The 25,080-nt window shown below is 41.2% G+C and overlaps 1 protein-coding gene across 2 annotated transcripts in view; it reads left to right on the top strand.

Moving 5' to 3' along the window:
* The window catches only part of igsf3 (immunoglobulin superfamily, member 3), a 78,140-nt gene that overhangs the window by 2,082 nt on the left and 50,978 nt on the right, over nt 1-25,080 (top strand). For both annotated transcript variants that reach the window (XM_026144082.2, XM_026144081.2), the window contains one exon: nt 16,230-16,610. In XM_026144082.2, the coding sequence (XP_025999867.2) occupies nt 16,230-16,610 (381 nt within the window). The remainder of the gene's footprint in view (nt 1-16,229; nt 16,611-25,080) is intronic.

Here is a 25,080-nt window from a genome sequence, read left to right as displayed (position 1 = left end):
TGATACTAATGCTATTATTGCCAACATTATCAGTAATGTGAACCTGACAACTGGGACGTAGTCCAAACCAAAGGCAGAAAATCACCACAACTGAAAAATTATAGACTCAGAGTAAATTATCTGGAACCAGTGTGTTAACAAAAGTGCAAATTCTCTGGCTCTGGCTCTTTAAATTGGAGTCTTTTCAGACTATTCTGATTGTTCTGTAAACAATGTCTGTGGGATTAGACTGCTAGTCAAACAAAAGCATGACATGTCTTTAGGCTTTGGTAACTTGTGATTGGTATTTTTCACTGTTAGCTGACATTATAAACCAATCCCCCTCGAGAAGACAGAAAAAAAATATTGGGGTGGCAATCAACTGGCAAGCAGTCAAGTTCAGTTATTCCAAAATAGAAGTGGTAATTTAAATCAGCATGATGGCATCAGGAACTTTTTAATTTTTTTTTACTTGAATCATTTCTGTTCACAATGATTTCAAATTCTATACCTGTCCTCCAATTTTAGAGCCATCAGAGCCATGAACTAAATAACTAAATAACGTGTCTGAAGGAAAAATATGCTTATATTTCATATTAGCAGCACTGGTATTGCTATATTGATAATGCATCACTAGCATATGCACTGCCACATACTTTCATATCATTTGTCTATCTGTCATCTACTTGCATACACAAGCAGCTGTGGTAGGTTAGAGGTACTTGTCTGGCGGTGTGTGATCAGCTGTGTGATTCATTCGCAGTGTGTCAGCAAGCACATGTTTGAACTTACTTTTTTTATGTTTTAGTGCTTGTTTGTTTGTGTGTGTGTGTGTGTGTGTGTGTGTGTGTGTGTGTGTGTGTGTGTGTGTGTGTGTGTGTGTGTGTGTGTGTGTGTGTGTGTGTGTGTGTGTGTGTGTGAGTGATAAGGAAGAACATAATAAAGATGGCTGACAGCTGTGATAGATGAAGGCTGTATCAGTCATTATTAAAGACAGAGGTGCCACTTACACATTCTTTTGGCAGGCAAATCTTATATTGGCTTATTTATGCTGCTGAGTTTGCAACCAGGTACGTGTGTGTGTGTCTGTGTGTGTGTGTGTTTATTTGTGGCACCAGGGTATATGATATAAAGCTTATAAAAGGAGTCGCCTGAAGGAACGAATATTTATTAGCTTTACAAACAGAATGTCTTCCTTCTCTCCTTCAGTGAGCGAGAAAGATGTCATGCTTTTGGTGTAAAAGTGTGTGTGCTTTGTGCGGGCATTCTTCTGTTTGTGTGAGTGTGTTTGAAACCGGGCAGCCAACTTGCTATCCAACATGTTCCAGTTTATGTAACTAAACTGGAAGTGTGATATGTGCGAGGCTGTCAAGTTTAACTGCGAAATGCCTCAGTGGTTTCCGTTTACTGGGTTGATAGAAGAGCGGCCAGTGGATGCTCAGGTTCTGATGAGCTGCCATTGGTTCTGTTGAGCTTGTCTAAGAGCAGCTTCACACTGTTTAGCGCAAAATCCTGACGCCTGTGTGTGTGTTTCACATTTTGTATCTCTGTATTTGTCGAATATCTCTTCCAACTTGCATAACAAGATCTGTTTTTACCTTGTTCTCATGACGCTTAAACGCGTTATGAATGAATTTGCATAAACCTGCATGAGACGGTTAGTTATGGGGATGGGAAGGGAGTAATACAGGTTTTTAACGTGTAGTATACCTAGTATAGCTATGTAACATCGATAAAATCAGGTCTCATATCAGGCACTACAAACTCTATACCAATGATTTATGTTTTAGCTCATCCCTTACAAACTATGAAGAAGTGGATCTATACTATAATGGTTTAAGCATTTGTGGTTTACACATTGGCCTATCAAGTGTGCTATATAGCTCAGACATGCTGGTCTAGCGGCTGCGGTGGGCCCTTAAGAGGGAGCACTTGAACGTAGCTTGCTACAAAAGATTAAACGTATAACCCTGCTGTAGCATCACAGTTTTGTGACTTTAGTGTTTTTCTATCTTTTTCTTCACCTTTAAATTTTTTTTCCCCTAACACATTGGCATGCTAATCATGTATTGTCTGCATTCATTTTTAAACACGGCCAAGTAGCTTTTCAGGTCTGACTACAGTAAATTGTCCTTACTGGAGTGTAATAATGGAGCTTCATTCACTCAACAGTCTCTTCCTTTTGGTATTATGATTGTAAGGAAAACACATTAAAAAAAAAGCAGAAATGATATCCTTTGGGGAAAAAGGTCAGCAGAAATATGAAGTTTTAGTGGAGGAAGTAAAACTTTCAAAAGTGATGGTATAGTGGTGGTGTGTGTGGTGGCTGTTTTCTTTTTTCCTTTGAGCCATCTCCCTTCTTCTCTTATGAGGATTTTGATGCTATTTTTTGATCACTTGTTTCAAGTCTGTAGAGAAACTGAAACCATAGCCTGTTATCCAGGCTCATTACAGTGCTATTGATCGAAAAGAGAAAAGTTTTAAGTACTTGTTGTAGCACCATCAAACTTTGAGCTTATCAGCCGACCCTTTATCAAGCTGGCCCTCTAAAACCGGCCCAATCAAAGAAAATGAAGGTACTTATAAGCTCATTATCAGTTTAGACATATCTAATGTGTAGTGTTCCTTTTCCCCCCCCCTGTGTTTTTAACAGAAATAGAAGGGCGGTACTTGCAGCCATTCAAGTGCAGATTTGATTGTCCATATGGTGCCGTGACAATTGTCGCAAATGCTTGAAAGTAGTTCTACTTTGATCTCATTTTTCATTCCAGACAAGCTCATTACAATGTTTGCATTTCTTAATGTGAACAAACTGTATAATTAACAGAGAAAGAAATTAGGAATCTTGCATATGAAATTGACTCATCAAGACAATTGCACATAACTGTTATAAGTGATGTTATGATGCAGGTTTCAAGGGGACCCATTACTTTCTTTTCCAGAATCTTTGTGTCATTTTAAATCACACCTCTTCAGAATCATCCTCCCTTTTAAGCCAACTTTATTCTTGCAAACAGAAGATTTGAACAGCAGATACACTACTGTGCAAAAGTCCCAAGACCTCAGTCATTTCTCTATATGGAGACATGAAGCCAGACTTTCGTGTAGATTTTTTAAGGTGTTCTTGAGCAATTGTTCACCAGACTTTCTGAAGGAATTTCAAAGTTTTTCTCTGGACATTGGCTGTGTTTTCACTAATTTCAGTCCAGTTATTGTGCCTGTGTTGACTTTCAAGCTTGTAAGAATTACACTCATTATTTGAAATCTTGGTCTTTTTTACTATAATAATGGGTTCCCTTTGAGGAGAAGTAAGATGCTACATCATTGCGTCATTAATATAATAATAATAATAAATAAAATTGTCAAAAACAAAAGTTGTCAGAGGAATACTTGATTTACTGGAAAAAAAGTTTCTTTTTAGTAGAAAAATTGATAAAACCACAAAATGTTTCATTTTTTTTTTTCTGTTTTTAACCATCTCAACCATCTATATTAAGAGCAAAAAGAAAAGTCCTTGGATATTCATCTTTTATTCTTGATTCATTCAAATTATCCTTACAGAAGCAGTATTGTTACATTATTAATCATCATCATCAATTAATAACAATGCTTTTCATGAAAAATGGACACATTTGAAAGTAATCCTTGATCATATAAGTATATTTTCACAACACATCTTTTGCAAATGTAATCTTCTCTCATTAAACAGATTATACACATTGAATGTGATCCATTATACTCCCACGCTTTCAAGGACCATGCTAATATCACTGATGCTGACTCAGGCATTTCAAATTTTGTTGGGATTCAAAGTTTGTCGTGCCACTCCCTGATGCACACCCCGCCTCTCCTCTGTCCCGAATAAGAACAACAGCTGAAAGCCCCCCACCCGAAAATTACGCGCATTACAGCTTGTTTGCGGTCAAACCAGTGCGTCCTCATGCTGAGCACCTTGAGTCAGCTGTTACAGCACGGGGGAATGCATTTCATGTGTGTTTAAGCCTCAGCTGACACAAGAGACAGTGCCGTCTAGACACTGAGGCAGAAAGCAATAACTCATTGGCTAGCTGTTTGCATAGCTGATCTATGTTTATGGTATGGGAATTTTTGGTGCGAGTCCCAAGATTTGTTCCTCATTATTATTATTTTTTTTCCTGCTGTTGTCGCCAGAGTCAGAGGACCAATTTCTCTCTGTTAGGGGGAATACGAGCTTGTGCAGCTGTCTGATTGCAGCGCTGTTTGCTCCCCTTGTTATTTTCTGTGCCTGCTGTATTCTGTAGTTGCACGCACGCTTGTTTGCATCATAAACACCAGACCCATCTCTTTGTGTATACCCATGACAGGATGCCTTTTGTGCTATTGTTTTTTCATATCATAACATTGTTGACTCGACAGAGGGGGGGGGGACTACCAAAGCAGAAACAAGACTGACAGCTTGGCTATCATCCACAAACTGTGTGATAAGTTCCCAGTAAATATTCATTAAAGTTGGGATGTATAATGACAACAGAAGCTATTCGTCGGTCAACATTATGACTGAGATGTCTCATTAGGCATGGATCAATAGAGCTGCATGAGTGGTGTTTTGTGATTGTGCCAGTATGGAAATGTTTTGTCTTCTGGGAACTTCCTGTGTCATGTGTACCTAAAAGCAAGTCAGATACTGGCTGGTATGCATGTCCTCAGGCCAAGGAATTGTTGCCCTGTAGTAGACGCCAGTCTACTACCCATTTGCTCGCACCCAATTGTGACCAGAGTTTTCCTACAACACCATGACCTGGATGACTGAAAACCTTCACAGACCTACAACACCAGTGTTGTCTGTTGTCATTCGCCCTCCTGTCTGCATCGTCTGAGTGGTGAAAAGCTGCAATTAAACTCATGTTTCCTTCTAAGGGAACATCCAGAAAACATCAGGAAACTGAGCAAACTTCTAGTGCTCACAATACATTTAAAACAAAAGTTCCTTATATGTACCCCCACCTCCCCATGACCCACATCGGAGTTGTCTCTCTCCAACATGGGGAGATAAGTGACTGAAGACAACCAGAGTTCTTGTAGGAGACTTCCTGCCTGCCACGGCGAATGAGGAAAGTGGCTGGAGCTGGAGACAGAGAAGAGGCAGCGTCTGCTTTGTGTCTGATCTTAACTCTGCTGCGGTATCTCTGGTAAACTGTCAGGCCTTTCCTTACATCATAACTCTGCCACATTCTCATTCCCGGGCCTGTTCGCTTATTCACGCCTCAGATCCAATCTCGTGCTTTGCGATAACATCCCAACTACATCCCTTTAGCCATTGAGTTTGTAAACTGTTTAAGTGTTCTTTGGAGCTGATTTGCATACGTGCCCCTGCTTCTCCTCACTCACACGCTTAAAAGGTACTCCAGCATGCCTCCCCCTCCTTCTCCTCCTGCTTCTCCTCCTCCTCCAGTGAATAGCCCCTGACCTCCATCCCCCACTCATTTTAAACAATACTGTGCCCAGCCCACCCCTTCTTCAAAGAGCACTAATTAGAAACTGCCGTCAAGTGTGATCCAAACCAGATATTTATCTTTGGAGTTTCAGGGGAAGGTGCTAAGTTTAACAATTGCATTTAGTGGGTGTATTTACATGCACCATTCTTGCTTAGTTATAAGACCAACAAACCCCCACCCCAAATCCCTGGGGGTTTTGCCGACTCCTCCCGTTTTCTGTGTTAGGAGTCATGATGGCTGGTTGACAAGAGGATTCCACTTCACTCCTACACACACACACACACACACACACACACGCACACACACACACACACACACACACACACACACACACACACACACACACACACACAAGTACCCACAGTACTGAGTTGCTGTCCTTCCACGCTGCTACACTCCCCTGCTCCCTGCTTGATCCTCCACCCAAGCAGATCCCACGCGGGTGGGATGCACACCAGGCGCTGTAACTATGGCGACCACTCCCCCCACCCCCACGTCCTCATCGTCTGACAGACACTCATCTCTATGCCCGCGTTTAAAGAAGCACGTGCGCATAATTAAATGTCTATATTAACGTTTCTTTGCCTTCAACATTCCCCTCGCAAAAAGCGCTTGACTCACTTTACCGCTATGTTCTGTTACGGCGCTCGCTTTTACACATAAAACCAAAGATGTGCTGGCGTGTGTATGTGTGTGTTTGTGTGTCTAATTGCTTATGCATAAATGCATGAATTTACAAGCGCATGTCTTTCATTGCCTGAGAGGCAAAATGACTGACAATGGCAGAAAAAGTCTGTTTGAAGTAGAGTAATTAATAGTTAATTAGTTTTCTTTCCAATCTGCGGCTTAATGCACAAACGTGGGAACTGATAGCAAGTTGCCAGTCATACAAAAAAACCCAAACCTAACCAGTGTACATAAAGTAGACGCAGCTGTCAGGCATAATTGTACACAAGTACAAGATGGATAATGACCAGAGATAGCTGTGCGGCTTTTATAGCTACATTTTCTTTTGCGACAATTAACGTGAACATTCGACTCTTCTGTAAGAGTTAGTCACGACTGCATATATTGTGTACAGCTTTATTATTATTTATATATTTCCTTTAGTCTTATTTCTGGAGGAATAGCTTGGTTTGGGCGTAGCTCTGAGACCGCAATGCTTTGTCATTCAGACCGGGTGGGGGATGTGTGTGTGTGTGTGTGTGTGTGTGTGTGTGTGTGTGTGGGGTGGCAGGTGGGGGGTTGGGAGGAGGGAATCAGGTTGGTTATGACTGGGGGGTTGGGGAAGAGGAGGTTAGTGTGGTAGCAGGTGTCCACATAGAGTTAATGCATTTGGGGTGGGGTGTAGATGGAAGCACTAAGTGCACTGAAGGTGTGTTCGTGTGTGCACGTAGAAATGATTGGCCCAGACAGACTACCTCTGTCCTCTGTCCAGACGCCTTTGTCTTCCTCACAGTGACAAACAGTAGTTGGAATTATGGCTGTATTTGCCATGGAAAAATTGTCACTTTCAGCTATTAATGTAGACACCTCAATGTGGCACAGACGGTCCTCCTTCAAGTTCTGTTCATCAGTCTACAGTGACTGTAGCCATCTGTTACACTGTATGTGTTTACCCTGCCTTTCAGTAACCCAGATTCCATAATTCAGGAGTCGCACATTTCCAGAAAAGCATTTCAAACACCTGATGTGGACCTGTTATATTTATATAATTTCCAACGGCATATTTTTATTCTTAGACTCTGCTCGCATTATCTTTAATATTGTTGCAGCCCCTTTCCCCCTCCTTTTCAAGTTAACGGTCTTCTGATTGGCTTTCCCTTGGAACCAAGATGACCATATTAGGACACTCTCTGTCATCATCTGTGAGCCAAGAGTAGGAAAAAATAAGGGAAACCAAACATTTAGGGAAGTTTGAAGCTTTTGGGTCACAGGGATTGCTTGTACATAGGCTGGTGTGAGTAACTGATACTTTGACCACATTAAACACCATCATCACCAGTAATTACATGTTACAGCAATTATGTCATGAGATGTGTTAAAAATCCAACTTTCTGCTCTTTTTTTTTTTTTTTTTGTGATATAAATCATAGAGTAAAGACACCTTGACTCATTAGCGATTCGGGAGTCACTGGTAAACAATGCTTTGGCGGGGAAAGAGTTTATGAGCATCCACTATTATACAGGTTTATGACAGAAATTAGGAAATGCCTGCATAATAGGTTCCTTTGAATTTGCTGTAGCCTTGGCTGGAGCGTGGAAGACAAAGCATTACTAGCCAGCTCTGTTTTTAATCATTATGCGCCGTTGTTAAGGAATGACCTTCACGCACACGTTTAAGGTTTTAATTAAATTTATATGTCAAGCTACTGCTCTAGCTGTGTATGTCACAGTAGTGACTGTGTGTTGATTATCCGTTCCGTATGATCTCTCCGGATAAAACAATAAAACTTAAAAGCTCTTTTTCCGACGTGGTCCAACAAGAAGGCGAAGCAGCTGAGGGTGTAGGAGGGAGGATGAAGAGGCAGCTGTTCTGTCGAGAAGGATAGATTATGATCTGCTCTGCGCTGTTGACACTACTGACGAATAATGCCAGCACCGGAAATGGAGAGGAGAAAATATGAATCAGCCCACACACTGAAAAATTACATTTCAGCTAAGCAGGCGTATCCTTAATGCTTGGTTCCATTTATAGTGTAGTGGCCACTCACACTTCGAGCATTCAGCACCATATTGACGCAGAAGTAGGAATTAGGAACCCCCCTCGGCTTCCATCCTGGTCTCACCAGCTGTTACGAGCAACAGCGCAGGTGAGGTCATGACTGCTACAGCCCAGGAGGCCCATAAATTAGAACTAGTTAGCATAGTGAGGCGCGAGGACAGCATGACCCAGGTGTGATTCAAAGCAGGAGTCCTAGTTTACACCGAGATTTGAGAATTAGATGGGAGTTACAGAAATGGAGACTATAGCATGATTGATTTGAATGCAGTGAGACTTGAATGGCATTTAAAAAAAAAAAAAGATCTATTGTCTTTGAATCCAGATAGACTTCGGGATGTACTACTAACATCACCTCTGTCTCTTTACTTGACACATACAAAGACAAGATGGTGACATACAGTTGAACTGCTGTTCTACCAACCCCGTGGACATCCTGTACTCTGTCGTTGTCGCTGTGATTAGAAGTGTGTGGGTGTAATGGGCAGTTGTTGTAGCTGTTCGTCAGCAGTTGGATTGACCAGCCGGCCTATGTAACTGACCTCTCGTGGAAGACGTAACACTTGCTTTTTCTTTCTTCTTTTTTTTTTTTAGCCATCTCTCCCTATCACTCAGATGTTTGTTCGACAGTGCCTTGAGGGAAAACATTTAGTTTTTCACTTAAGTACAAAAGATAAGATGCTCCCACTTAATAAATGAGGCTGTCAATATTAAAGATTCTGAAGCTGGAACAAGGGTCAGAGGTTTTTAAAAACAGCCCTGCTGCAGCGACTTCTACAATCTGACACACGCCATGATTATCGCTGCAGGAACGACACGGATGGCAAGAGGAGTAAGAGGACGAGGCCTGAATTGCAATATTCGATGCTGTCTAGAGTCTCTCCAATACGATGAGAAAACTATAGGAAATAAAGTCGGGTATTGTCATCAATCTATTGCTGGGTTTACATTTGGATGATTACATAGTGCCATGTGGAAAGCCTGACAAGCCGAATGTTAAATTTATTCTGCAGAGGCAACGTGAAGAATTTTAGTCTGTTAAATCACATTTCTTTTGCACAGACACTTTCACGTAAGAGGCATTACAAAAATACAATTCGTGCTCTTTGCGGCGCACGATATGATTTAGCATGTAAAGGTTTATTTTGTTGGACAGTTTTGAGAAAGAAGCTAGAATTTGTATTGTGATCATACCCTTACTGACTGCTAATGTGCCCCTCTTGCATTAAAAAAAAATCTCTCTTCATTGATCTTCTTTCCTTCTGTTTTGCCTCATCTTGGAATCTCTCTGTGTCTTTGGCACTCTTGCTGTCTCTGGTAATGATGTTAACAGGGTCAAATGCTTTCAGGGGCCTAGAGGGAGAAATATACAGAGTGATTTTGGAGTATGGTTAATGAGTGCAGGGAAGAGTGGACAGGAAAATATTCGTCATCGCTCTTTGGTCTTTATTTCTTTCTGTAACACAAATGGCAGCACATTATTTAGCAGCATGCCTACACACTCACTGGCCACTTTGTTAGGTACACCTGTTCAACTGCAGGTTAATACAGATATTTAAGTAGCCAATTGCATGGCAGCATTTAGGCCATGCGTTTAAACATGTGCACAACGGTAAGATGACCTGATGAAGTTCAATCTGAGCACCAGAACTGGAAAGAAAGGTGGTTTAAGCAACCTTGAATGGCATGGTTGTTAGGATCAGATGGGCTTGTTTGAGTCTGAAATTGCTGATCTAGTGGGATTTTCCTGTACCACCATCTCTAGGGCTTACAGAGAATGGTCTGAAAATGAGAAAATCTCAAGTGAGCAGCAGTTCTCTGGGTGAAAATACCTTGTTGATGCCAAAGCAAAATGGCCAGACTGCTGATATGAAGGCAACGGCAACTCAAATAACCACTTGTTAAAACCAATGTATGCAGAAGAGAATCTTTGAATACAAAAAGTGATTAACCTTGAAACAGACAGACTGCCACAGCAGAAGACTACACCAGACGCTTCACCTATCAGCTAAGAACAGGAAACTAAGGCTAGACTCACCAAAATTGGCCATTAGAAGATTGGAAAAATGTTGCCTGGTCAGATTAGTCTCGATTTCTGCTACAGCGTTCAGATGGTTGGATCAGAATTAGGCATTAAAAACATGAAAGTGTAGCTCCAGAGTGTACCCATCCTCTGAATGCTACGCCCATCAGGATATTGCATCATGTCACAAAGCTCAAACCATCTAAAACTGCTTTCTTCAACATGACAATGAGTTCACTGTACTCAAATGGCCTCCACAGTCACCAGATCTCAATCTAATTGAGCGCCTTTGGGATATTGTGGAACAGAAGATTTACATCATCAGCTCCTGAGGCAAAAGGGGGTCCAAACCCCAAGGTGTAAAATATATATTCAAAAGCTTTGTGCATTTTGTAATGTTCTGCAACCTGGAGGCAACCGTTCTTCCCCTTCCGCTCTTTTTTTCCCTCTGCTCCCCGTGTAATCCTTTGCTCTTCTTATTGCTGCCTTACTCTGGATCATTTTGAACCTCCCTTGGGCAAACTGGACACTGATGTAGAGCACTTTTTTTTATATGTAGCATGTTCATATGTTTAAGTCGTGTTTCGCTGAATCATTAGACGGTCCCCTGTTCAACTTTCCTAAATAGTTTTTGCCAAAAAGCATTGAGGTGAAGTTTAAGGGCCGGCAGTATCTCAAACACTGGCTATAATCCCAGTTTAAGATTCAAACCACTGTGCGCTAAACTAAAATAGTCACAGAACTTATTTAGTTTTATGCATTGCGTATCTCCCTGTAATATTAATAATTCATGCTAAGTTGCAACCTTATTAGTCAATATTTCATGATTTCTTGTGGTGGAGTTTACCAAATGATTGAAGGTGAAGTAAACACAAGTAAACCAACTTGAAAAAGTGGCAGCTGTGAAGAAAAACAAGGAACTCACAGAGGGGAAACAGCAGTCAGTGGGGGGAGAAGCTAATCAGGGAACTGAGAGGTTCAACTGACACGTTATTAAAATTAAATAATAATAATACATAAAGTCATTGATGCAATTGTGCAGAGGGTAAAAAAATAATTTTTTGCCTTTTTGAGGCTGCTTTTTACTCCTTCAGTTATAGAGATGATTTTCTTGCAGTGAATACAGTATCACAGAATCAGTGTAATGTGATGTCATCATTATTGTGGACATATATTGTCACGCCTTGACTTCTATCGCTACTGAAGAACAACAAAAAAGTCTTCCGTCTGCATCAAGAAATGATTGGAGCTATACAGTAGGGTTGTGGTAGAGTGGAGTTCACATGTTCTCTCTGTGCCTGTGTGGGCTCTCAGTAGGTTATTTTAACTGGTGATTCTAAAGTGGCTATAGGTACGAATGTGAGCGTGAATGATTGTCTGTCTCTACGTGTTAGCCCTGTAATCAAGTAGCGACCTATCCAGGGTGTACAGCTGAAATAGGCTCCAGCCCCTATGCGACATAGAATTGGATAACAGGTTAAGAAAATGGATGGATGGATGTTTGGAGTTGTGACCACCTTCTTCCACTTTAGAAACAACCTGCTTCAAGTGAGAGAAGTAAAACTCTTAACAAAACAAACACAGAAATATAAAAACCTCTGATGTGAAACAGTCAGAGCTTTTATTCTCGCTGAGAAAATCTGATAGTATCTATTCACTCCGAATAAGGCAATTGAATAAATGCATTTACAAGGAGTCTAATCTATTTTTTTTGTATTAGAGCAGTCAAGTGTTATGAATTCACAGTAATTTAACCTCATATATTATATTAGTAAAGCAAGGCTGACGCCTCACCTTTATATCATAAACAGAGACATACTTTATTCAGTCCCACACTGGGGAAATTCACTTGTTACAGCAACAAAAGGGAAGAACAGGTGAATTAAAGATGCAGATGGTTACTATATACAGTAAAATACACCAAGATTTTTCTTTTTGATATATACGTAAAGTACAGTGGAAGTGATAATAATATACATCATTTTTAAACAGTATTTATACTGTGTGGGTATTGTACAGCCTGACTGCGGTTGGGATGAAGGAACTACGTTAGGCTGATCCTCGTTAGGTTGCTTAAACTTTTTATGGGCGTCCCTGTGTGCACGTATAGAATATAATCTGTATTTACACGTGTGGGTATGTAATTAAAAACTGAAGCAAAGTGAGAGTCATTGATGGACAGCTCTGTTCTCTACATTAGCATGTGTTTGCACCGCTGTGAAAATGCCCTCTATATTACTTACGCCCTACAGTGTTTTTTATTATACACCTTTCAAGGTGTATAATTATCATGTGTCATAGAAGAGTGATGATGTGAGGTGTAGGTATGAATGAATGCGAGTGGCCTCACTGCTGTTTCCGCTGAGAATAAGACACTGGCCACGAATGATTGGATTAGTGTTTAACCCCCCTTCTTCTTAGCTTAATCCTCTTTGCAGCTTTCTCTCTCTCTCTCTCCCTCTCTCTCTGTGTGTGTGTGTGTGTGTGTGTGTGTGTGTGTGTGTGTGTGTGTGTGTGTGTGTGTGTGTGTGTGTGTGTGTGCGCGCGCGCGCATTTGCAATCATTTGCTCCCATTTGCTATATCCTCCAACCGATCAACAGGAAGGTCAGCTTGCTTGTGGTCATTCTTCATCACCTGATGTGGGACACATGTTTTTGCTTGCACCAAAGTTGTGTGGGAAGCAATGGGCCAGCTATGATGAGGTATGAGATACAGGAAAGGAACACCAGAGAAGGAAAAAGGTAGCAAAGCAGGACATCTGCGGTATGCAGAGATGGAGACGAGCGTTAATAATAGAATATCTGAGGCCTTGTTGAACAAATATGGACACTTGGAGATCAAGGCAGCGCAGCCAGAGGTGAAAAAGTTGGGAGATTGGGGGGGGGGGGGGGCTCAGGATTACTGTGGAAGGGTGGTGGAATAGAGCGATCAGTTGAAGGTCTGCAGGGTTTGGTTTGTCATTGTCATCCTTTCTAAACAGCCTGCAGAGCGATGGACACTTTGAAGTTTCACAGAGCTGCTTAAATCCTGCTTGAAAAGATGCAGAGAAGCGTGAGGCACAGAAAAGAGACAGGAATATCCAGAGAAAGAGAGACTGCAGGGGCAGGATGAAGGGGAGGATTGATGATTGGTGAAACATGGAGGAAGGGAGTGAGAGTAATCAGAAATGAGGAGAAGCTTGTTTCATGAGGATGACAGGAGACAAGTGAAGGAAAGCTCTTAGTGCACCAACACAGTATGAGTCGTATGGTTTGTTTTTTTTGGGGGTTTTTTCCTCCTTCTTTTTCTGGATGTATGAGTAATATGTTTCCAGCAGTTCTAGGTGAGAAGCTGCAGCGTGAGGAGCACTAATGCAGCAGTACAGACTTGGATTTGGGTAGACTGGGTGCCGCCAGATTAGCACACTGACATCACAGCAAAGAAACACTGGGGGAACCAAGGTCTGAGTCATTACTGATGGCTCCTGCTCTTACATACTACATTCCATGCTGTGGTCAGATAGATTTTGCCAGCACATTTCATTGTAGACGTTCTGTCTTGAGTGCTTAATGCTTTCTCTCTGTAGAAACATTTTTTTATATCAAGTAAAAGTCAGTTGCCAAATTTTTAACAGGTTATGATTCATTGCAGTGTGGTACAGCAGTATGTGCAGGTCCAAAAAGATGTGCAAAGCTGGCAGATAAGCAGAAAAAAGCTGACGGCACAGATTGCATACAAATTGGATAAACAAGTATGCAAGTTTATTAACGAAAATATAATAAATAATAAATGAAAACATGTTGAATTCCCTCTCTGACTGGTGTGCGCGGTTTATTAATCCATTTATGTGGATCCTCTTCTAATTATTTTTCCTCTACCACATGACCCCCAGGGGGGCTCCACAGAAATCTGGGGATAAATATTTTGCTTAGTGACTTTTTGTTTTTTTGAATTCCTTTCCATTTCCATGTTCAAACAAAATATGACTTTCCTAAATGGGTTGTGTGTTATTGATTGAATGTGTAAATAAAGCATTGTCGATGCGTTATGAAAAATGACTCAAGACCGCATTCGAAATGTCAATATGCTTATGACCCCCACACACACTGCTTACGAGTGCAGCATTATTAAGAGTGGAATTGGAACACTACTTTGTCATTTCAAGTCTTGTATAGTATTTCTATAATATTCGCACAGGAACGTAGCAAGGCCTGGTGACCTTACCGGAAGCTACAATGAGATTCCGAACTTTTATCTTGTTTCTATAGTAACACAATAATATCACAACATAATTGTGCTGTTTGAACAATTTAACTTGAGTTTTTTTGCGTTTTGTTTTTCATTTCTCTTTGAAGAAAAGGTCAACCTATCTACAGTGGCTGCTTTCATAATTATGAGGGCGTACAATTTTGAAATCCTTGCCTTGAGGAATGATTATTTTAATCAGTTTTCACTTCAGTCTAACTGATTTCATAGAGTACTAAGGTGAGGGACTCACAATAATAGATTTGTAAAACTTGTTCATTTGTGGAAGGTGTTCAGGAATCTCAGGAAGCAAGGAAAACAAAACGACACACGAGCCCCTCATCTAGATAACGATGCTTGCTCCGACTCTATTGGAAGTATTCTCCTACAGCAAAATCATCGTAACTTTTCCTCCCGTTCATCTACGTTTTGCGGACTCTGCGAGCACGATTTGCAAAAGGGCCTTTGTTTTTCTACAAGATTGACCTTGGACAGGCAAACATGGGTGTTAATGGACCTGCGCTCACAGTGAATGAAAGGACGGGTGTAGTGCAAGTGTGAGAGAAAGTTACTATGGTAAGAGTGAGGATGTTAAAGTTAAAAAGCTGTTCTAGTGAATTATTAATGCTGAGCATTGTGCCTACAGACACAGCCTCTTACAGACTTTCTTTCTTACATGCACACACACACGCACCCACACACGAAAACACAGCTGCAATCCCCAGTTGCTTGTGCAGACAGGAAACAGCGTACTTGTCACTCTGTCTGGATTTGGGGGTATGTGTAAATGCTCTGTTGTCTCTGGCCCCAATGAGAGGGATGTTTGTAGTTGTTCCCTGAATGGCGAATGTTCTCTGTGTGTGTGTTTGATATGTGTGGTTTTGTGTGTGTGTGTGTGTGTGTGTGCGTGTGGGTGTATAAGGAGTTAAGGCAAACTTCACATATGCTGAACGCCTAAATATAGGCTACAAAGAGTGATAATAATCGGTCTTGACAAGGGCTTGGTTTGCTCGCAGTTTGTTGCAGTCCCCTGTGATGGTTTAGTTCACTAATTATTTTTGTTTATAATGAGAGCAGTGTGTAGCCAGGAGGGAGATGTTTTAAAGCTACCTTCTTAGCAAATGACAGGCTAGTAGAATAGCCAACAATGTTGGTACCGGATAAATCTAAATTATGAACAACATATTGGATACCAATATGTTGTTCATAATAAATTTGTTTGATCATATAAACCCAGCTGATTTATGGGTTTGATTCTAATCCTTTGTCTGCTCACACCTCTACTCGTGATGTGGACTAAAGATTAGGGATGCATCAAGCCAACCAGTGTTTATTATCCGTTTCAACCCCAGCTGTAGTCTGTACAGCTTGACACGCATTTTACCAGCTCATGCTGACCTCCGTCCTGACTCCCAGATGGCTGCTTCTCACCACAGTGTAGTACAGCTGCGGTGGTGTCCTTGTGGGGAAGGGTTAACATGCGAGTGTGTGTGATTGCCGTGAGCGTGATTAGATTATAGCTGTGAGCTACTGTGATTTTTCTTTTTCGTTTTTCTAAGTGGTTACTGGTGTTCAGAACTCGTTCGGGTGAGTCTGTGTGCACACCTCGACCTTGGTAAGCACACCCGTGAATGCTTAGTTGCACATGTCACACTGTTTCTGTATTCCTGGGAGATGTGGGGGGCATAAACTCTGTTAATGCTAAATATTTAAAGTGCAGTTTTGTAACCTATGCTCTCTCTTTCCTCTCTCCCTGCCTTCACCCTGTCCACTCCTCCCTTGCTCCCACTACCTCTCCATCTCTAGCCGGTGTCGCTGTGGCTCAGCGAGTGGTAACGGTGCAGAGTGGGCCGCTCGTACGGACTGAAGGCTCACACGTGACCATCTGGTGCAACGTGACGGGCTACAAAGAGGGGACGGAGCAGAACTTCGAATGGTCCATGTACCTCCCTTCAGTACCAGACCGGGAGATTCGCATTGTGAGCACAGCTACGAAAAACTATGCCTATGCCGTATATTCCCAGAGGGTGACTAGTGGGGAGATCTTTGTGGAGAAGCTGAGTAGTGACTCAGCTGTGCTGCACATCACCAAAGTACAGGCCAAGGACCAAGGTCTGTTTGAGTGTTACACACCCAATACAGACGGGCGGTACCTGGGATCCTACAGTGCACGCACCAACCTCACTGGTGAGTCTCTAAGAGCACACGTGTACACACAGAAACAAGCTTATGCACACACACACACACGCACTCAAACCACATCTCGGTACCACAGGTACTAAAACTGTGTGTAGCTGAGCATGAGCATGCAGCTAATGTGACATCTGTGATACGCATACAGAAACATAATTGGAAGATTTTATACTGAATTAGCATTCAGCTTAGGGAGAGGAGGTTTGCTTTGCACCTTTCAAACAGAGGTTCATTAGCACTAATCTAACCTTTGCAGCAGTGCAGTTTATGTGCCACTTCACAGATATACAGTACTGTGCAGAAGTCTCGAGTCACCCCTCATTTCTTAATATTTTGCTAGGATGGGAACTACGTGCAGCGATTTGAAACATGTACACATAACATCTTGAAAGTCAGCATTTGGTATGAACTTTATTCTTCAACACAGCCTTTCTTCTAATTTCTTTAAATAATCTTCAACAATAGTTCTCAAGGCATTCTTGAGACATTCAAAGCTCTTCTTTGGCTGCCTTCTGTTTCCATTTCCTGTCAAGATGATCTCGAACTGCTTCAGTAATGTAGTGCTCTAGGGAGGCTAGCCCATCGATGAACATGATGGATGATTTCCTCCTTTGTGTTAGGTGCCTTTTTAATGCTTGAATGATTCATAGGTCAGTTTTTAGTGGCTTAACAAACAAAAAAAAAGCATTCCTGTGAAAAAGATCGGGTACAAGAACTGGATGGAAAATTGGTGAAAAGGCTGGAGAACTTTTGCTCGAGAGCACTAAAAAAATACAAGAAAGTGTTATATCTTGGGACCCAAATATAAAGACATGTGGAGTGGCTTAAGACTTTTTCACATTACTGTATATTCTACTGCTTTCTGCTAGCAGAAATTTGAAAACTTTAATTTATTAAATCAAATTAGCTAAAAAAAAAAAGCAACAAAAAAACATCCATTTTGGCGTAATGATATAACAGTTTGATCAGTGACTGTTAGGATAATTATAATTGTAAAAAAAAAAGCACCTGCGCACACTGAAACATGCATTGAAAGACTTTCCCCTCCACTACATTGTCATGTATTTCCCACCTGTTTTGAACGGGGGGAAAACCAAGACGCATCCACACAGGTATTCCCACACCACCCATTTATCTATTGCCGTGGGCTCTTTCAGTGTACTGGCAGAATATGAGACTGTAGCAGTCAGTAGTTTCCCCTCTCCCGCTCCTTATTTTCCGGAGTCATACACACATCTACCCAAAAGGCAGTACTGAAGACACAGCTGTCACTCCATTCCCCCCATAACTTCATGCCTTTATTTCTCTCACGACTGACCTTCCTTTTAAGGTCAAAGCAGATTCCGATGGGATGAAAGCACAGTATCACTGCGAGCTGAGAAATGCAAATATTTGCATACTTTTTGAGTCACCATTGCAAAGACATTGTTTGCCTAGAAGATCAATGGTTAGTTTAGCTTTCTTTTTCACCAAATAAGTTATTATTAGGACTTCAGTGGTTTGTATTTTCTAGCATGAGCAGTATGATCTGAATGTGGGGCAGGGCTCAGTTGCAGGGCACTGTGAAACAGCAGTGCTGATAGCACATAGTATTTATAGATCAGTGTGTGAGAGAGAGCTAGACAGAGTATGTGAGCGGAGGTGTTGAGGGACTGTTATCTGAGCCTCTTTCTGTGTCTCTAACCTCTTAACCCAGTTTCTAGGGTCAGGGGTACGCAGCAGGGTCTCCATTTCTTCCCCTTTCCTCTACTGTGCTTTTGAGTCCCTGTGTATTCCCCTGGCAGCTGTTTGCCTCCCTGGACCACTGTGAGCAAACAATACCTTGTTCTCCCTCCTCTCACCCTCCTATTTCTCTTCTATAGCACATTCGTCTGGCTTTCATACTGTCACGTGTCTGTTTCTATTAATCATCAACCCCGGCCCCTTTCTCTAATTTGATCTCCCTCTGATGTATTTAAAAAAACCTTTGCTGATGGTGCCTTTGAGGAATTGTGTTTCAAGGGTAGTGTCAAAGGATGATCGTAAGCAGGGAGTATTATGAAAGACATATAGGCATGTAGGAAGTGAGATAGAAAGGGAGACAGAAGGGATATGTCTGTGTGAGTGTCTGGCAGTGGGGTGGCTGGGTTAATTGTAGGGGAAGAAGGCTGCACAGTAATCTGTGCCCTGAGTACTACTGTATTAAGTCTTACTCAAGGTGATATGTTTCATCCACTGTCATCTTTCTGTACAAAGAGCAGGGAAGGGTTTTAATGTGGAACTTAACACTTGCTGCCTAAAGGGAAGTAGTTTCAGCCATGAACCTGCACATTATTCAGCACGATACTGTGACCTTTTGTTTAACATCCTGTATTGTCTATCAGATGGATACAACAACTGTGTGTTATTGACTACCTGAAATGGGATACCTGCTTCTCTTTTTATCTGAAAGGGGTTGTTTCTTTTTTTTTAGGGAGGGGGTAGATAGAAAGTTTGACTTTTTTTTTATCCTCCATGAAGGTAAAGCCATTAATCAGCTGAAAAGGTTTCTCTGCTTGGTCCCAAAAGACCAATATTTCACCTGTGCAAATGATAATTAGCCACCACTGCACACATTCTGGATTATATCCACTAAATTATGGAATGGCTTCAAACCACGGGAAGATCCTTAGTATGTAGGAGAAAAGGTTAGATTTGACATTTTATTATTTTCCTCTGTGCATTTGGATTGGGAAAGCAGCTTGACTTTGACAGCACAATGTTCTTTCACACCTTTGTTATTTAGAAGTCAGATTCATTTTGCTCTTTTGCGAAAAATGGTACCAGCACAACCGCATCATGGCCCTTTGGAGGAGGTGCTCTCAGTCTGGTTCCAGTTGAGCTCCAAAAGGGTTCGCTTACATCATCTCGATCTAACCCAGCTCGGGCGTACATTACATATTTGAAGTAACTGCTGCATCCTTGAACATAAAGCAATCTGACTGTTGGAAAAGTTCTATAGATGTACACAAACTGTAGCATAAAATAAATGTAGATTTTCTGTTTATCCACTAATCAAAAACAGTCTTCCTGTATTTACTTTTGTTGCTTATTTCTGAGACACTTCAGGCCAGTAAGCAGACCGAGTGTACTTCTGTGGGACATTTGTTCACTTGGATTTGTCTTAGTGTGAAAGGATACGAAACCAAGAGGTTAAAGTGTGAAAACACCCTAAAAATATTTTCTTGCCTTTGTTAAACACACAAGCAGAAGTGGATTGTGATCTTGTTTTACATTTGGTTATTTAATGAATTGGTGGTACACTCATCGCAGCTACCCAACTGTGTTAAAATTGTCGATTTTTTTTTTGTTGCAGGGTTGAAAATGTGTGTGGGATGTTTTAGAATTCTGTTAGTGAAATCAAATTTAGTAGTTTCCTATTATGATTCGAGTATTTGCTCCTTTGTGTCACCAATATGAATTTACTAGAGTCATGGTTGAAACATCATCTGTCTTTCTATTCAAGCATGTTGCTTATGATTTTAACTCCTTTAAAAAAACAAAAACAATCTACCATGCTTCTCTGTTTTTACCTTAGTCTGTCTTAGCCTGAGTGTTAAACTTAAGTACATCTAAACACTTAAGGGTTTATTACAGAAGCCTAATCACAGCTGTCTGCATGCACTTCACAGTTGCTGCAGGTTCTCCCACATCTGTGATGAGGTAAACGATTTAGTTTCTCTCATCAGTTAAACAGAAGCGCTGCTCACGTTGTTATATGTTGAATGCTCGCCTGCTGCTTTAAACCTTCAGCTTTCAGTGGGCAGCTCTGATGGGAAGTCTGGACAGCAGCAGATGTAAAGCTCCACATGACTGTTTGACAGAGCAATAATTATGATTCACACCGCTTTACTAGATTAGCAAACTGGGTTGAGTGAACCACAATTTGCTATGGTCATCACAATAGAGGGTATATGTCGTATAAATGCATAACCATTTTTCCCTTTTTCCTGTTTTTTAATCATGTGCTTTTACTGTAATAATTGTTGTTGTTGTTGTTGTTTATGCATGCTCCACTGTCATTGTCAAATATTACATAAGGCGTGCATTTAACCTGAGTGATGTGAAGCTTTTTAAAGTCAAAGATCACCTGGCATTTCCCTTTGTACACCTCCGTTCTCTTAAGTTGGAGGCTGACTAAGCTCAGTCTGTTTTACTTGGGTGTATGCTCTTGTGTGTGATTTTTCTTTCTTTCTATGTGTGTGTGCTTGTGCCTGTTTGACTTCCTCCTACACATCAGATTGCAGAAGAAAAGGACAACAGCCTGACATGGCCGTCACGGTTGTCCTTATCCTACGCACCAGCCTGTGTGCGAGCTTGTCCAACAACTAGCAGAACAACAAGCCCTCGCTGAGACACGCTGCTCTCCATATACCCTCACTGCCATAGAACACACAGGAGTCATTGTGCTGGCACATATACAGATTCTAGCCTCCATGTTTGGCAGAAGCCAGGACTGTAGTAACAGAGTAAAAAAGATGGGTAATCAAAGCCATGGTAAGTTCATGAACAAATGGCTTTCTGTTATTCGCCTTCTCTAAATGAGCGAAAAGAAGAACATGTCCATCTTGAGATGTGTGACATCAGAAAAAAATACATTTGGCAGCAAGCAGTTTTGAGGAAGTAAAAGTTTCAATATATGGTGTGTTGTTTTTTTTTTGTTAAAGAAAAATAAAATAAAATAAAATAAGAAAAAAAAGGCAGACATAAGGAAATTGGAAAAGAGGGGAATAGGGACAGAAGGAGGCAGTATTGGAAATAGGTAGTGGAGCGATGCTGAAAAGAGTGTGTGACCAATAAATGATGAGCTCTTCGTCTCACTCCGATGTGATTGGTTACGCCTCCTAGAGGCATTACCCACAATACAACTGGTGCTATAGGGGTGCGTTTTTAAATAGTCTCTGCCTGATGTGACTCCCGAGGTTAATGCAGTTACCAACTGCCATGCAACTCCTAAATGCAATTAGCCAGCACAAATTGAGGCGTCTGAGAAGGAAAGAGGAAAAAGTAAAAGACTAGAGCTGAGACCTTGGAGATTCCCATTATTCAAATACCGTTGGGCAAAAAAACCCAAAAACAAATTCATAACAAACCACAGCAAAATACCCAATTTTTCCAGAGTTTTTATTTTGGTTATTTTTATGGCTCATATTTCATTTATTTAATTTCCTTATTTTTTTCTGCTGTGTATTCTCTTACCCAGCTCATATTCTGTTCTCAGGCATAAAAATGAACATTATTAAAAAACAAATAACCAGTATTTGAAAGCAAAATGAATCACTTTATAAGTTAAACCATGACTGAACAAATATTTTAAAAAAAAGACTGCCAACATTGCATCTGTGTAAGTGAGTCCATAGGATGCTGAACACTTATATTTCCTTTTCTATCTTTGTGCGTATGTTGCAGGCTCATTTTTTATTTTCCCAGCTTAAAGATACCGGTGTGTGTTTTGATGTTTTTCCTACATTGTTGAGTTTCCTTCGAGGCTATTTTAGCGTGGTGCAAAGCACAGGTGAATGTCTGTTATCATTACAAGTCTGTTAGCCTGTTTCTATTAATCATAATTCCCCGTACACGGACCAGCCACAATAAACAGCTGATCTGTCACAGTATGGACTTCAAGACACTTCTGAAGGCGCCCTGTGATATCAAATACCAAGGCAGTAGCAGCAGATGGTCTCCTTCAGATGCATGTCTGCCATTGTACACATTCTAGGAGTGGACGGGGTCACCACGGGTACTCTGATCAGTCTTGCGCTCATTAACTGTCACTTCCAGCAGTCTGCAGTCTTCTGCATGCTTTGCAATCTTTTTCTCTCACAGCCACATTTTGCTTTTAGCAGTTTGTGATGTTGTAGCTCTTCTTCTGACCTGCTCTTTGGAGATGTTTTGACCTACGTTTCCAGCTATAACCATTTGTCCCTTTAATGTCCTTTACAATTCTTCTTTAAATATGATTAACTTTGCTTCCTGATGTTTCCCAATGACAAGTACCGTTCTATTAGAACTAATAGTTAGTGAGCAGTGATCCAGGCACAGTCCAGATAATGAATTTATGCAATTATTGGTTTGCAGATTAAACCAATCTGCAAAAAAACATGTTCTGTCCATTGCAGTGCTTATAGGGTCTGAAGGGGAGCACTTCTTCCCCTTTGTTGACCCAGTAATAAAAAAAATGTGCTTATGTAGTGAAGTGATGCCCAACAAAGGTCATAATGTGTAGGGAAAGGGGAAAAGAGGAGTGTGGATTTTTCGAAGCATTGCTGAGACTGTGCACTGCTAAAAACATACGTTCCCAATGAGAGTGGCGGGATCATGCCTCTGCTGATCTCAGCACTGTGCACGTGTCTGATTTGTGCGTTTCCCCTGCCTTTCTGTTCGCAGAGGATTCAATGCTGCCAAGCTGCACTCCTCTGCTTCACTTAATGGGATAGACAGAACAAGAAAATGTCATCTCACTATCTTTCGTACAAAGACACCCCCCCTCCCCTGTTTTCCTGTTCTCTATGCTGTCTCCCCATCTGAATCCCGCTCACTCCATCAATCTACAGAGTCAATTCCTACTCCAGACTTCAGCCCCCCCAGCCAATGTTTGTCATGCAGGTATATGGTTTTGTCAATACAGCTGTTCACTGAGCTTTATCACAGGAGAAAGCTGTAAGGGTGATTGAAGCGCAAGATTGTGGAGGAAATCTGTGATTGAATAAAGGCTGATGAGGAAAAATAGGATGAAAAATATGAAGGGAGGAATTTCTTTTTCTTTTCTTTTTTTAAGGGAAGAAGGGAAGATGAAGCCCTGTGTCGAAAATAAAAAAGAGTAAAATGTTTGCCTGTTTGGGGGAAAGGGGCGAGTAGGGGAGAGAAAGAGCAGATGAATAGACAGGGGAAGCTGTATCTCTGTGTCTCTTGGTATTGATCGGGAGCACAGGCCTGAATGTGACTGGAGCTTTTTATCTCTTGTCTCTCCTTGCAGTGACACCTAAATTTCTTTCCTTCCCCTCAGATTTGCCTTAACAGCCTTCTGTTTCTTTTTATAATTAGATTTCCTTTCCTTCCATTTGTGCACGCCTCTTGCACTTACACAGATCTTCTGGTCTTTGTGTGAGTCAACCAACACAGTGAAGGCATTCCTTTTGTGACCTTCAAATGGCTTTTTTTGGCGGGTTAAATTTGGTTTTCAGGCTAGTGCAAAGGTTGTCAAAGATTTGGCTAAAAAGTTAAAAGGAAAGGAGCTAGGCAATGCATTATGACTAAGTGTGTTCAGAAACAGAGAAACGTGTGTATGTGTGCGTATGCATGCACAAACTGGCTCTAAGCTGCCGACCAGGCAGGACTCCAGATGGAAAGAGATTTTATCACTGTGGCTGGCTTGCAATTTCTTGCACATCTCATCCACTTTAGCGGACGGGGTTTCCTGCTCGATAACATTACTGCCACTCTTACCCACCATACGCAGACACATTTATGCATGCACACTGGAAACGCAAACACAGCCACAGTCACACAATGTAGTGAGCTGTCAGTCAGGACAGATGTCGCACCCATAATTGAGTCTGAGAGGGATGGTGCTGTAGTGCTCCCATTGGAGCACACGCTTTCCACTGAACATCAGTGAAGAGGGCTTTAACAACCCGGTGGATCATCGTGTTAGACAATACAACCACTGAATAGAACATGTAGCACTGAGTATAATAGTGCTGCATAGGATACCTTGATTCTCTGTAGTCATGTAGGACAAGTCGGACTTTATTGTATGTACATGTGCAAACTGTGTAGTGGGTAGATAAAAATGATTCCGAAATTATATTTTCCTACCAATCTATGGCTCTTTAAAACTGGCAGTTAAGCAACTACATTTTAAATTTATCTTCAGACCTTTCCCAAAACAGTCAAGATCACATATGTCTTTCTGACACTAGGTACCGCTCTAAGATGCCTCTTAGGTCCTGCCAACTGTCTGACACTCGAGTGACTTTGAAACACTGAATAGACGCGTTCAGTTAGAAAGCAGTTTGGATATCGGACAAATTAATTGTGTACATTGCCAAAGTCACAGAAGACCAAACTAATGAGGTTGCCGATACTAACAGTTCCAACATTTTAGACTCAAATGCAAGCGGATCAAACACTGGAACCTGACTTCCATAACATTATTTTTAAAGAAGGGATCTAAAATTGGTACGGTCTAAGTAAACAGGATAACGACCCTGACTCAAAATAGTGTTAAACAAACGAATAAGAAGAGAATAGTTGTTTAAAAAATACAATCATGTTTTCTGTACACAGTTTAAAACAGCAATTTTATATTGGGAACATTATGATAGCTGGGCTCAGTTCACACCACTCTACCCTATTACAGTGCGTAAGATTTGGACCAAATCAGGTCCTGGATCTTGTAAGGGACTTGCTGTACCTGTGAAAACTACTAAGGTGCAAGATGGGC

This window comes from Astatotilapia calliptera, chromosome 16 (assembly GCF_964374335.1).
Source record: "Astatotilapia calliptera chromosome 16, fAstCal68.1, whole genome shotgun sequence".
NCBI classification, from domain to species: Eukaryota; Metazoa; Chordata; class Actinopteri; order Cichliformes; family Cichlidae; genus Astatotilapia; species Astatotilapia calliptera.
Note: the sequence above shows the minus strand (reverse complement) of the source record. Positions and strands in the feature narration are given on the sequence as shown.